General features: G+C 40.3%; 1 protein-coding gene across 1 annotated transcript in view; it reads left to right on the top strand.

The window, feature by feature from the left end:
* LMLN2 (leishmanolysin like peptidase 2) overlaps nt 1–15,383 on the top strand; it is a 457,833-nt gene that overhangs the window by 244,527 nt on the left and 197,923 nt on the right. Inside the window, exon 11 of the mRNA XM_044058759.1 lies at nt 14,719–14,815. Coding sequence (XP_043914694.1) covers nt 14,719–14,815 — 97 coding nt within the window. The remainder of the gene's footprint in view (nt 1–14,718; nt 14,816–15,383) is intronic.

Here is a 15,383-nt window from a genome sequence, read left to right as displayed (position 1 = left end):
GGTATGAATGGGTTCCTCCCTGTTTGTTTATGTACCACATTACTGTCGTGTTGTCTGTCCTTATCAATAGTTGACCTGGATGCAGAAGGCCTTTGAAAGCTATAATAGCATTTATTACTGCTAGCATTTCCTTTTGATTGATGTGAAGGTGCTTTTCTTTTTGGGACCATTTGCCCTGAATGCACCGATCTGTCATGTGTGCCCCCCAGGCGTAGTCCGAGGCGTCTGTTGTGATGACTTGATTTGCTTGAGGCTTGCAGAATGGGAGACCTGTGTTTGCTTGGCATGCTTGAGCTCACCACAGAAATTCCTTTTGAAGACATGGAATTAGTGGTATTATTGTTTCCAAACTGTGGCTGTGTTGAGACCATAGGTTTTTCAGGTACCATTGAAGTTTCCTCATATGCAGCTTTGCACATGGGATTAGTAGGATGCAAGATGCCATGAATCCCAGAGCCTGCAGGATTTTCCTTGCAGTCAGCCTGGTAAAATCTGCTAGTGTTCTGAAGTATTGAGTTAGTTGCCCCTGCTTCTCTGGCATGAGGTAGGCCATCTGGGTGTTTGTGTCCAAGTTGGCACCCAGGAAAATTATTTTCTGAGAGGGTATCAGCCTTGATTTCTTTTTGTTGACAGTGTATCCCAGAGAATTCAACAACATTATTACATAAGCCAGATGTTTCAGAAGAATGTGCTTGCTGTCCGCTTAGATCAGGCAGTCGTCCAAATATGGGTATATTTGTATCCCTTGAAGTCTGCAGTAGGCAATTACTGATGCCAGGCATTTCGTGAATACTCTGGGTGCAGTAGATAAGCCAAAGGGCAATGCAGATAATTGATAATGGGTTGAACCTGCAAGAAATCTGAGGTATCTTCTGCAATTTTGTCTGATTGGGACATGCAGGTATGCCTCCTTGAGGTCCAATGTTACCAGCCAAGACTCCTTGCCCAGCATGGGAAGAAGCTGCTGTAAAGTGAGCATCTTGAATTTTGGTACAAGTAAAAATGTGTTTAGGATAGATAGGTCCAAAATAGGTCTCCAATCTTTTCCTTTCCTTGGTACCAGGAATAGTCTGGAATCAAAGCCTTGACCTTGTTCGTGAGTAGGTACCTCTTGAATAGCTTTCATGTCCATGAGATCTGAAATCTGTTTTTGTGCCTCTGCCCTTTGATTATGTGGCAGGTTTGGCATGCCTCTCATTTTTGGAAGGGTGTGGAAATGGAATCTGTAGCCTCTGTTTATAATGTCCAGGATCCATTTGTCTTTTGTGACAATATGCCAATTTTTTGAAAATAATGCCAGTTTTCCGCCTAAGGGTGCTGCCATTTGAGCCTTGCTTGGCATGCAAAGGGGAAAGTCATTGGGCTTGCTTTCTGAATGGCTGCGAACTATCCTCACCACCTCTTTGTGTAGGAGCTTGCCATTGTCTGCCTCTATACGATCCTTGAGATTGCCCTCTGCCCCTCGGGCGCCTGTATCTACCTCTTTGGGGTCTGTCCGTGGCTGGAAAGGACCAATTTTTGGAAGGCCAATTTCTACTGAAATGTGGAGGTTGTACCTGTATAAAATCCTTCATTGTTTGCATTGATTTAGCTTTTTCCTCCATTTTCTTTAATACCTCTTCAGCTTTAACACCAAATAATACATCCTTTTGAAGAGGGGTATCTAGCAATTTAGCTTTGACATGATCTGGTAAGGTTTGTTCCTTGAGCCAGGCATGTCTATGTATCACTGATCCTGTAACTGCAGCTCTACATGAGGCCTCTAGAGCATCAAAACCACATTGCAAGGTATGTTTACCCACTTGTTCTGCACTATGCATCAAATCCTGCAACTCCTTCAAGTCTGGTTGTTCAGGTTGTGACATTTTACTTCTCAATTGTGATAACAGAAACTGCTGGTACTTTAGCATATGGAACTGGCAGTTTAAAGCCCTCATGGTTAAGGTGGCCGAGGTATATACCTTTTTTCCCCACCTTTCTAAGGATCTGGAATCTCTCTCGGAAGGTAATGGATTTTTGGCAGTGGAGGCCTTAATTCCTTTTTGGCCCTGTGAGATAGTTTCTGGGTCAGCCGCATGGCTTTTGTATAAAAATTGATGTGAGTCAGGAACCCGGTAGTACCTGTCAGGCTTGACAGGGGCTGGAGGTAAAGAATCCGGGTTAAGGCAGGCCTCCGAGTACACATCATCTAGTATGTCTAAGACAGGAGGTATAGCCAGAGGCCTGTGCTGAGGTAGCAAGAGAAAATCCCTAAGCCTTTTCTTGGAATCAGAGTACTCTTGGCCTTCCCAGTGGAAGTGTTCCCTTAAGGTATGCAAGGTTTCTCCAAATGAGTAATCCTCTGGGGGGGGGAGACAGAAGGAATGGACTCCTCTGCATCAGAATCTTCAAAAGGGGAGTAAGAATGTTCCTGTTCATCAGAGTGCTCTGATATAAAGGAGGCCTGGTCAGAGGAGGGGGATTCTTCCTCCACTCTGGGCCTTTTGTCTGGGGGGGGGTTGAGAACCCCTGATAAGAGTAATTAAATCCTCAGCCATTTTGAGCATCTGTTTTTTAGGCATGGGGCCTGGAGAAAGGCCCTGTGTAGCTTGTCTCTTAGAATGCATGGCTGCTTTAGACTTAGTGAAAGCCTTGATGGAAAAAGAAGAGGAAGGTCTGAAGACACCTTGAGAGGAGGCAGACCTGTCCACATTTTGAGATTCACCACCAAGAGTGGCTTCGGTATCTGTAGTCGGGGTGTGGGCCGAGGAGCCAGCGACCTCGGGCACAGAAGACACCGCCAAAGAAGAGTCATCAGTAGTCAGGGGCTGCATAGGTGCCTCGCTGAGAACCGGACCACCTGTAGTCGGCTTTGGCGTGGTGTCGGTAGAGGCCGCGGACCTCGTGTGTCGGTCCTTATCTTTGCATTTTTTAGACAAAACTGGAGTCGGAGTATCCGACGACATAATATAGTTAAATTTTTTGCCAAAATAATGCTGGGCGAACTCCGCCCGACGTTTAATGGTGCGTTTATTGAATGTAGCACAAAAACGACAGACCGAGATGTCGTGGTCTGGGCCTAAGCAAGGAATACAGAGGGAATGAAAATCCTTATGCGGTATTTGCTTCCCACATGAAATACAATTATTAACTTTGTCTGACATCGGTCTGAGGCAAGAAAAGTTTCCCCAACGGGGTACTTATCTTTCAAGAAGACTTCGGTTGCAAAATTTTCGTAATTTCAGGAGCTGGCTGACTGGCACTTGCGAACTGCTTCTGCTTCGGGCACCGCGCGGCAAGAGAGACTGAAGAGAATGGCGTCGGCTGGTTCTTTTATACCGCTGTCGCACTGACGTCAGGGAAGAAGCGACGACAACCAACGCCTGACCTAGACTTTGGAATTCGGCCGACCGAGGACCCGCCTGACGACAGGAGAACCCATCTGTTATGACTGCAGCTGTATGCATGATGAACATCAGTGGAGAAAGGGCAACAACATGCCTTCACTAGAAGCAGCTTTCAAGGATAAAACCATCACTCTGTTGTCATTTGGGCAGTGTTCAGTAAAAACACACATGTTCTCAGCCTGTAATCCTAATTAGAATACATCATCTAGTTAATGGGATCAAAAATTATTAGATCTAGAAAGTAAATAAACACAATTACTGTTCAATGAACATTTTATTTGTACATAATCCAAGGTAATCAATATAAATAGCTTTTTTAATTGCCACATTTGACATGGTACATTTAGGAGGGCATTCAGATTTAAACACTGAAAAAGAAACTTGTCAAAGAAAACTTCCCAAATGAATTGCTGGAAACATGGGAGCAATCTTAGACTTATTTTTTTTAAAGGCCTACAGTCTATAAAAGTTGCTGGATAAATTATTTACTGTTATGCACCACAGCACTATTCATAGCAAGCCTCATGCATTTTCACATTTTGCTTTTATATTTTTTTATATTATCATTTCTGTTGTTTGGGCAGCCACGGTGGTGCAGTGGTTAGCATTGCTACCTCACAGCAAGAGGTTCTCTGGTTTGATCCTTGGCTGGGGTGCCTTCTGTGCGGAGTCTGCATGTCCTCCCTGTGGTTGCGTGGGTTTCCTCCGGGTGCTCCGGTTTCCTCCCACATCCCAAAGACATGCTGTAGGTGGATTGGACACTCTAAATTGGCCCTAGGTGTGAGCGTGTGCATGTGTGTGCCTTCTGTGGAAGGTTAGGCACCGGGCTGGCAACTCGACACTGTAAAACTCCACTGCCAATCATGAGCAGACAGGTGATCCGCTGTGGCGACCCCTAACTGGAAAAATCCGAAAGAAGAAGAAGAAGATCATTGCTGTTGTTTGGATTTTGTTGTTACTGGGTATGGTTAATGTTAATCTCTTCCTTTTGCTCCCTTTCTGATTCAGTAATTTGATATCTGGGTTTTTGAAGTAGCAGTAGATACCTCCCTTCTTGGCATAATTTTCTGATCTCGGAATCCAAGCTGGAATGGTTCTGAGGGTGAGGCAAGTTATGCTAAAGCACTGTAGTGATACATTCCTCTTATGAAAGGTACAAAATTACTTTAATGATCATGATATAGCCCACTACTTTCCTAGGCACAGCTCAGAACATGAAAAGGAGTAAAGCACTATAATAGGAAGGGTCTGATTTTGATGGTGTTACTGAATGGAGATCATTCAAAACATGTTATAAAGTTGATGCTGTTGATGTCCCAGATGAGCGGAGACCCCTACAGATGAGCGAACTCTTAAAACTTCAACTTTCATATGGCCGAGATCGAAGTTTTAAAACTTTGAACATTCTGTACGGAGATATCCGTACAGTGTGGAATGGGAAAATTTCCCTTTTCCTCACTGTAGTGTGATCTCAGAGTTGGTATATTTAAATATCAGGGGGTGTAGGGGGGGTGCAGGTAGGCTTGCCCCCCTGTAAAATCATCCAGAAAGTTTTTATTGTTTTTTTTTTTTTTTTGAGGTGTTCAAACTTTTGAAACGTTGATTATATGGTCTCGGTCATATGAAAGTCAATGTTTTAAAAGTTTGATCATCTGTAGTAGATCCGATGAGAGGCATTTAAAAGAAAAGTAATGAAAAATATTCCTGGCATAGCACTCTTGCTCCAGGGACTAGCTACATTTCTGAATGCTCAATTGTGTATAAAAGTTTTTGTTGACTGAGATTCTCACTAAACTTCTGGAGGACACAAAACAGAATGAACAGAAATAGAGAATTGTGATATGTGGGGTACTGTAATAGGGAATGATGAAGTGGGGGGTACTGTATTAACTCTTTATGCCAATTATACGGTTTTCTTTTCTTTCTCTGTGAAACTCTTTCTGAGCAAATTATTACTTATCAGCTGCACTTAGACAAAATGCAAGGAATTAGTCTATGAAGGAGTTTCATAATTTAAGTATAGCCATATCTGAGAAAAAAAAAACAAGAAAACAGGTTCACATTTAAAAATAATTTATCAAAGATCGTTAATTATTTTCATGACAAGCAGGAAGAAACTGAGCAAGGGTAGTACTTTCATGTTTTATTATCTATTGCTTTTGCAGAACTAGACCTACCATGCTCAGGAAAGCTGACAGAAGCCTAGAAGGTTCACTAGCTCTTCGTGTTCTAAGTAACCTAGAGAAAAGACTAGCCGAGTTTGATTTTTCCTGGAGTAATAGTCTTACTAACCATATTAATCATGATTAACACAAAGTAGCTAGATGAATAATGTGCCATTTTTTTATCTCCATCTGCTTCCTATGGAGACGCCAAACTTTCTAACAATATTTCAAATTATATGTTTCTGTTTAGCCAGTTTTTATCTCAAAAGCAGTTTACTCATTGTCTACTTCCTATATGGTAGTAGCACGTTCCTATATGGTAGTACCACGTTGTGGCTAAGTATTTCATTTGTTTATCACTCCAAGAGTGTTTATACACTGCATTTCATTAGTGGTTGGCAGATGTCTTTGGGAGGGACATTTAGTTTCCCCTGTTAGGATGACCAGTTCCTGGCAGTAAACATCCAGTTGCAGTTATTAAAAGCAATTATTCAAACACAAAGATTTTGTTGGACATGGAATGACCATCAGTTTGGAAGAGGCCAACTAGATTTTATCCATAGCTACATACAGAGCAGACTTTTCCACCATCTGATAAGTTAGTTATGCATAAAGCATAGAACATATTTCAGGCAGGTAATGCAAAGCCACCAAGATACATCTTACAACTCTTGTACACCACCATATAAAATAAACATTGCCCTCCTCAATCAACATTGATAATATTTTGTATATAATCAGCAGCCTAGCCTCTTCTCCATGACAACACAGCCTTCTATATCATGTCTGTGTTCTTGGGAGGAGACAGATCTGGCTGGACATAGGACCTATAGCAAGTATTAAGGACACCTTTAGTAGCCAACTAGATCAGAGAGGCTCTGGTTTCAAAGTGTAACACACTCATTTAAGCAAAATTTTACATAAGCCGGACAATAAGTAGCAACCCATAACTCCATATTAAAGTTCAGATGGATCTTTTTTCCTAACTGGCTACCACTCTATTATTCACTACTTTTCGGTAGTTTGGTGGACGCTACTTTCATCACCTTTGTAGCCTGTCCAATATGAAAACACTGCATGCTGTGGACTGCATTGAAGAGTACCTCCATGCCAACAAGTCTAGCTGTTGTGAAAGATATTTAGGAAAGTATTGCTATACATAAAAAATGTTTTAGTTTGGAGAAAAATGGCTGTACTCTATCCTAAGATAATTCACATGCCTGCAAACTACTGACATTCTACTATCTCTACCTACCATCGTCTAAGTGTGTGCTCAGTGATTTCATTAATTAATGTCACCTGCCATTCTCACTTCTGTGAACCTTTTCTCTACTAATCCTAACCCCTACTCATCAGTTTTAAAGTAAAAGCCTTACAGTTAAAGGAGAACCACGGCCAAAAACTAAAAAAAAAAATAAAAATAAAAAAAGGTTTTTCAGCATATCTTCAGCTTTTCTGCATTACCGTTGTCTTGGTATAAGTGCCTATTACTATTTTTTAATTTGTTATACCCTAAAATGGCCGGAAAGGGAGCACCCATGGGTAGTACAATTCCATTTCATGGTCAATGTTTTCCCCTCCCTAAAAACAGAAAATCTTATGATAAGAAGATAATTTCCAGTGGTTTTCTCTCTCATCAGCTTATAACAGTGACTGCCTACTTTTGACAATCAGCATCACTTTGTATTTTTCATTGCTTTGCTTCTTTTGATTTTTATAAGTGGCTATCTCTATTAGAGCATTTTAAGAAATGTTTGAATAACAGACTTGAAAATGTAGCCAGAGTAACTGATCTTTTCAAAGTAACATCTGTAGTTCACTGCTCGTTTGTGTATCATTCACTTTTTTTTTAATACTGTGGCTGGAATTAGAGTCTTTGATGTTAAACTTCCCTCCCCAACACACTGACTTGTCTCATCAAAACACTATTCAATGCAAAAGTGCCATCACAAACCACCAGAAGATTCATGTATTTTTACAGAAAATATAGTGTAGAAAAAGAGGCAAAGTCAAAGAAAAGTAAAATTAAAATATTGTCTTTCTTCGTGGCATTCAAAATTTGATTAAAGGGAAAGACAACTAATTTGTAATAAGAAAAAAAAAGCTAAGTGTGAGTAGAGTTTTCTTGTTCATTTGCATCTGAAAACGAAGTCTGAAAGGCTTGCTTTTGTTCATACTCCAGGAAACACTATTTATCTGAGGTGTGATGCTGGCAGTCTGTGTCAGATCCACATTTACATGTTAATGTTTAAGAACCATTGTTATTGGTGTTAATGACTCTGTAGTTGGAATAAGTGACCTATCCCAACACTCTACCACTCCTAGCCTTCATGATATAACACATGATGAGACAAACATAGGAAAGCAAACAAAAATAAGTTCAGACATAAAAAAGTGCAATGTTTATTAAATGATGATTTTTTTTTCTGTATGTGGCATGTTTAGTGCTGGATTACAGGGAGGGGTGCTTACTTTTTGGAAAGAAAAACTTGACGTTTGGGCGGAGTTCTCCTTCAAGGCAAAGCACTTTGGGTGATGTAGCAGCAGAGATCTGTACAAAGAGAGATACAACTCTTTCTTCCATTTATAAATTATTTTCCGTATGTCCTTCCCTTCTTCATGTTTCACTTCAGGTTTCCTGTGTTTCTACTTCAGTGAATAAGTCACTGAATAGGACTTCTAGAACATTCTCTTGTGATTTACTGCTTCTTCCAGTCACTGGTCTTCATATGCCTCCTTTTCCTAAAATACATCACCTTCAAGTTCAAGGCATCTGCAGTCATTGTGCAGTTCCTTGACAACATATGCATGTGGACATGACTTTGTGCATAGTAATATGCAAATGGTATGATGATAGATGCATTCCCAAGTGTAGATTACATCAATAACAAAATGAAAAGGAGGATTAAAGATGGGTGTAATAAAATGATGATAAATGATAAAAATGGGAAAGGAACATATGGCAGTGATATTGTAAATGACTGATTTTATAAATTAAATATACTTACAGAAATTTCAGTAGGAATTTAAAGTCATAAATGTGTAACTCTACGAAGGCAATTCACTGCACCCCTAAGAAAATGAATGATAAAATTACAAAGTTGATCAACAATCAAAAACCAATTATTTCTGGAAAAAAACAGTATAATGGAACTAAAATTTATTTCTGTGACCCTAGCAACATGTGTAAAACTACTGAAAACTCTAGGTGTATTAAATGCAAGATGAATGCATGATGAAAAATTATAGATTTACTGTACCTGAGTGAGTGTATTCCTGTTACTCAAACAGCAATAATGATAAATTATCAAAAAGTTAAATCATTTTCTGAACTGCACAGTCAAGACAGATAAAAACAAAAAACATTTTTTTTTGCATGCAACAAGCCCAACTGCACCCCTTCACATCTCCTGCTACTTAAACATACCTATTCCGCGGTTGTACAACAGTGGAGAAAAGGGAGAACTGCCTAATCTCCATGACAGATGTTCTCTCACAAGAAGTAAATTTGTGTATTCAACAAAATGTGAAGCAAACAAAATATTTGTCTGTTCACACTTTGACTAAAACAACATTCAACAAAACTAACTGAAAACAAATGAATAGCCTGGAAATGACAGCTGTGAATGTAATGAAAAATAAAAATAGATTCTTTGGGATGGATACAGCTCTTCAAGAAAGAAGGAAAAATTGTGCTTGAAAATGTTATTAAGGAGTAAGTAAAGGATAAAGATGGGTCTGATAATACCTATTCTTCTTCTTCTTTCGACTTTTCCCAGTTAGGGGTCGCCACAGTGGATCACCTGTTCGCTCATGATTGGCAGTGGAGTTTTACAGTGTCGAGTTGCCAGCCCGGCGCCCAACCTTCCACAGAAGGTACACACATGCACACACTCACAATTTCGAGTGTCCAATCCACCTACAGCATGTCTTTGGGATGTGGGAGGAAACCGGAGCACCCGGAGGAAACCCACGTGATCACAGGGAGGACATGCAGACTCCGCACAGAAGGCACCCCAGCCGGGGATCAAACCGGAGAACCTCTTGCTGTGAGGCAGCAACAGTAACCGCTGCACCACCGTAGCCGCCCAGTCTGATAATACCTATATTGATTAGAAATTGTACATACACTGAGGCATGCTGGGGACATATATGTCTTTAAATATGGTAATGCCTACCTACAGGAAATTGTATGCCACCCTGCACATTTCATTCTGGAAACAGAGTAGGGAACTCATGAAGCCCAGTAACACATTCAGAGTGTCTGTGTTGTTTACCGAGCATTCTAGCAAACATCCAAATTTTAAATTATATCAGAAGTGAAGTATATTTGCAAAACTGAAGGAATATGCTTTCAAGAGTTCATATATTTAGAAACAGACACATTTAATTCACAGTTTAAAAAAATGGTCCAAATGCAACGACCAGAAATGCTCTCCCTGCAAGCCTGCTCATCAGAAAACGGAACACACTAGATCCAGAAATTTGATTTACGTATCCCTGCAAGAAGAATATGTGCAGTTTCCCATTTTTAGGCACGTTGATGGGGAAGAAGTCTGAAAATATGTTACACTTTTGCCTTTTAAGAAAAGGAAAATGACAAAATAGCAGTGATTGCAGAGAAGTTGTAAAGCTCTACAGAGACTACAGATGTATATGCTACTGAGTGAAAAAAGTACTGTGAGGTTCTACAATGAAACATAACATGGCAAAACCCCTACAGATGAAAAATGCTGAAAACTAATGGCCAAAAGGAGAGACATCTCCAAAAGAAGGGAATCAATGATGGGGCACACTTGCCATGATTTCCTATGAAAAGCAGTGATCAGCATTGCGTTCCTTGGTGTCTTATGAATCAGACAAGTGATGCTCAAGGAATTTCACCTAGGCCCATCTGTAGATGTATCATGCTGTGAATACGGCCTCTCATTTATTACAATCATAATACTCCATTATATATCAAATGATTAAAGAAGAGACAGACTAGGAAACTTTATGTGCTTCAAGAAGAAAATTGTCCTTTCCACCTGTTCTGCAGAAATTTATCGTATATTGCATAAAATATGTATTTATATATTTTCATAGAAATTGCTACAGTTTTTTTAAATGCATGTGTACATAGGTTTATAGGTAGGTACTAGGCTATTGGCCCTAGGGCCTATATAAGCCTAGCCAAAAAGGTACCCTGGCTTTTGCCACCCAAGAAAATTATTTTCCTGTGCCCCTGTCGAGCAAAGCCACAGAAGTGATCCCCTGAGGTGAATTTCCTATCTCCCATCCAATCATCAAGATTTTTCTTGAAGAGTGCTAATGAGGAGCTTTGTTTTATATATATATATAGGTAGTTTGTTCCAGAGTAAGGAAATCTCTGGGACAGGAATCTATCCCTCCAGCATGTTCTGTTTGTTGTGGTGATAAGGTTTAGGCCCCTAGAGCAAGTAGCTTGGAGGGATTGGGATTTCTTTAAGTGGAGCATGTCCAACAGTTCTGGGTTTGACATAGCTTTGCATGTTAGGCAGAGATCACCACTGAGTAGGCAAAATGCAATGGAGTAAAGCTGGAGTTTTTTGAGACGGTCTGAGTAGGGCATCTGTTTGAGGCTGGCAGTCCTCTTTGTGAGGTATTTCTGCGGCCTTTCTAGTTGTTTTAGATGTCTTGTGAGGTACATACCAAAAGGGGCGTTGTACTCTATAATGGGTCTAATGAGTGACAAGTAAAGGGGAACAATAACCTCTTTTTTCCTGGATGAGAAACCTTTTGTGATGAGGTGTGCCACATAGTAGGATTTCCTGACTACTGTGGCGATGTGATTATCAAAAGAGAGACTACTGTCCACCTGTATCCCAAGGTCTCTTATCACACTTTTGGTGTTAAGTAGACTACCGCCTATGTGGTAGTTCATGGGTACAGAGTTTCTACCAAAAGGGATGACAATGCACTTTTTGGCATTGAGCTTGAGGCCATGGCTTTGACACCAGGCATCTGTCTCAGTGAGGCCCTTTTGTAGGATATCCACATCATTAGGAGTTTCAATTATGGCTCCTAGTTTGCAGTCATCTGAGAACTTTGTTAGCCAAAGACCTTCTGCGTTAGCCTGTACTTCTGAGAAGTAGATACCAAACAGGAGAGGACCCAGGACTGAACCCTGTGGTACTCCACTTGTCACTGATCTGAAGTCGGAGTTGGAGTCTGCTACTTTCACAGTGTGGGTTCTGTCAGTGAGCCAACTGGCAACCCCTCTTGTGACATAGGGATTTATACCTAGTTTAGTGAGTTTATCTATAATTCCAGAGTGGGGGATGGTGTTGAAAGCCTTGGCGAGATCTAGATAGGCTGTGTGAACCACCTTACCTTCATCTATGGCTTTGGTGACCACTTCAAAGAAGTCTATCAGGTTTAGGAGACATGATCTGTCTTTTAAAACCTGAACTGGGTGGAGTCCAGAGTTTGGAGATTACCATTGTCATTGTTTCTAAGTTGCATGATGATACATTCCATAGCCTTACAGACCAGGCTCATCAGGCTAATGGGGTGGTAATTCCCAGGGTCCGCGGTGGCTCCCTCTTTGTGGAGTGGGATAACCGTCGCTCTGTGCCATTCAGTGGGCACAAAGCCTGAGGTGAGGCTATGATTGAACATGGTACTTAGATGGGGTGCCAGTTCATTCTGTAGTTCATGTAGAACCCAACCAGGGATGTTGTCAGGTCCCATGGATGCTGTATTCTTGGCTTTGGACTTGGTTTTTACCTGTGCAGCCGTGATTACAGGAACATTGCATTCTTCTGGTATACAGATGGGCCCTTTAGGGGGTGAGAAGTTAGCACTGAACCTATCTGCCAGGATGTTGGCAATATCAGTTGGTTCTGTATATTTAGTGCCATTCTGCTGCAACTCAGAGCAGATCTGAGTATTGCCATTGAGATTCTTGACACAGCTATAGAATGCTTTGTGGTTGTCTTTAGAACCAGTGGCAATTTTGTTTTCGTAACTAGCTTTGGAGGATTTTATGAGGGATCTCAGCTTTTTACCGAGGCTGACCAGGGAGTTCCTCCAATCATGGGATTTTACAGAAGTGTAAGTTTATGTGGTGTTGGAAAACTAAATATCTGAAGAAGTAAAACCAAGTGATTAATACTATTTTAAACTAAATGAAGTTTCTTGGAGTGCGGACCTTGTCATGGAAGAGTAGAATATGGCTTTAGAGATTTTGGATGTCACTAATTTTATTAAAGCTATCATGGTCTTTTTGGAAATGCTCCTCACTGAAGTCCAAAAATTACTTGGTAGGTGTTCAAAATTTACAGGTAAAATGGACAAGGTTGATGTAAATATTGATGTAGTGCTTTGTGATTAAGTGCATGCCATATTGCCTGTGTAGCATAAAATAAGGTGCTGATATAGCAATTCAACAATTTTTAGGTAAAATCAGCAATGATCAATTAAAAGTTGACTGAAAAAGAAGTTAAGCTTGTGGAAATACTTTATGTATGACATGAATGTCAGAAAGAAATAAAAGGAAGGTTTGAAGTGTGTTGCTTATATTAAAGATAAGCTGGGGGATTGCTGTGGCTTCCGATGAACTGCATCAGCCTCAAAGGAATTCATTAGGTCCCCTTACCTACTTCTGAACTTGTAGATGGGCAATGCTGAAATATTTTGGTGCATTTAAGACTTAAAATAAAAAAGCAGCAGTCTGACTCAGCTTTGGAAGTCAGGCAAAATTTGTAAAATTAGGGGGGAAAGAATTTGTATTGTTCATTTATTAATTGGCGAATGACATTTATGTTCATATGGCTGGGCAATAAGCTAGATTTTTTGAAGTCATGCTCAAATGTCACCAACAGGCTTGAAATTTAAGTTGATATATCCAGTACTTTTTTTCCTTCATCAATGGGGCAAGATTGTAGATGCACATTAGACATTGGACAGTGTTCAGGTTCACTTTGAAATGGCAGCTGGTGACATTGTTCAAGTCATGGGGTAAGAGATTATTCATCTTCCAGCTTTTGTTCACTAATCAGTTAATCTGTCCCTTATAAAGGTGGTTAGACATGAAAGAACTATGTTTTTCTTCTGAATTTAAACCATTACAGATATAGCCTAGCAAAAGACAAGGCCTTTTTAAGGTCTTGGACATTATTACATTTATGATAATTTACTACATTTTTTCATTATTAAAACATTGTAATATTTTACAATTCCTGGCAAACTGATGAGGTTAAGAATGGGCATTATTAGTAGATTATTTCCAATATCAAGAACTTGTGATGTTTTTAAATGTTCAGTATATTGTTGTAATAGAGCCTGAAAGCACCAAAACAAATCTGAATGTGATGAGATATTTAAACGGACTCAGAATAGACTTCTTCTGTGATAACTAAACCTACAGAAGGATCTCCGTGAATGTTTATTATCATTTGTTGCTTTTTTACTTTAATAATAGTGGTTGAGAATATTTTAGTATTTAAGTTGAAGCTGGACATATAGCTTACAGGTCAGTTGGATTGCAGTCATGTATCACTGCTGGTACCACCAAGGATCATAGGATCTGTGGAGCAGAGGGACAAAGACTGTACTGTGCCCCAGGTGATCCACATTCAAGTAGTGGCACATGTACTAGAGGGACTGAACAGGGTGGGTTGAAGTGTGTAGCCAATGCTGCCTCACCCATCCTGCGGGGAGGGAGGCTGTCTGAGGTCATTGTAGTTGTAGTTGTACGAGTCTGATGATCTTCACACTGCAAGAAAAATATGTCTTGGTCTGAAAGTACTGCCTGCACAGAAGTATGCATACACCTCCCACAGGCAGTAATTGAACAGCTGTCATGGCTGCCGCAGGATGGTAGGAGGTTATGGGCGCACTCCCCAGCAGCAGTGGGGTGCTGTGCCAGCATCCTCAATCTCCCCCAATCTGGGTTGAGCCTGGAGTGAGGTTGAATCAGGTCTGGTAGACTCAGGAAACAAGGAAAGGAGCTCACGGCAGCTGATCATCAACTGTAGCGAGTGGGAAAAATGGAATATTTTTAGTGTTTTTGTGGGGGGGGGGGGGGTCAGCACAGGGGGCATCCTGAGCAAAGAAATCAGTATTAAGTATGAAATTCAAATGTCATGTTGCTGTCATGTAAATGCTGTGAGCACCTCTGATAATCTTATTTTTTGCTTTCATAGTAACCTTGGCTGCCATTTCCTACATCTGGATAAAGGAGTGTGTTCCACAGACAACTTTCTAGATGGCTGCAGAATGTTTAAACCCATAACAAATGGGGTAAGCACTCTTTGTTATTAACACACATTTCTTTGCAAGGCACATATAGTGCTTGCCGCACCCTGTTTTCCCAAGTGGTAAAACGACTTAACTCATAAAAAATACTATTTTGCCCAGATAGTTGGATAAAACAAAATGCACAGCATATTTGCACCGCTTCGCCCGCAAGTATACAGATAAGCTAAACATCACATACATGAGGGTTTAATTAATGGGAGAAGAAAACAGTAGGGATTTGTATAATGTTTTTTTCAGATTCTCACAATGATACAAGCTTTAATTGAGTAATGATAACATGATTGTAAATGTACATGAAAAATAAAAGCATTCAGAGCAAATATTACTTCCACAGGAATTTACCTGAAACTGTTTCATGGGAAGTAGTACTGTGCAAAAAAACAATCTTGTTACATGTGACTTGGTTATGGATGATAGCACATTTCTATTAATGGCAGCTCATTGGGTCCAGGGAAACATCCCCATGGAGTTATTTTATAAGTAAAGGAGGTGGTCAAGTCCATAATGCTTTACTGTTAATTATTAATACATAGTTTTGCTACAAAGTTTC

The sequence above is a fragment of the Protopterus annectens genome, chromosome 16.part0 (assembly GCF_019279795.1).
Source record: "Protopterus annectens isolate FY-2018-M chromosome 16.part0, PAN1.0, whole genome shotgun sequence".
In the NCBI taxonomy this organism is placed as follows: domain Eukaryota; kingdom Metazoa; phylum Chordata; order Ceratodontiformes; family Protopteridae; genus Protopterus; species Protopterus annectens.
Note: the sequence above shows the minus strand (reverse complement) of the source record. Positions and strands in the feature narration are given on the sequence as shown.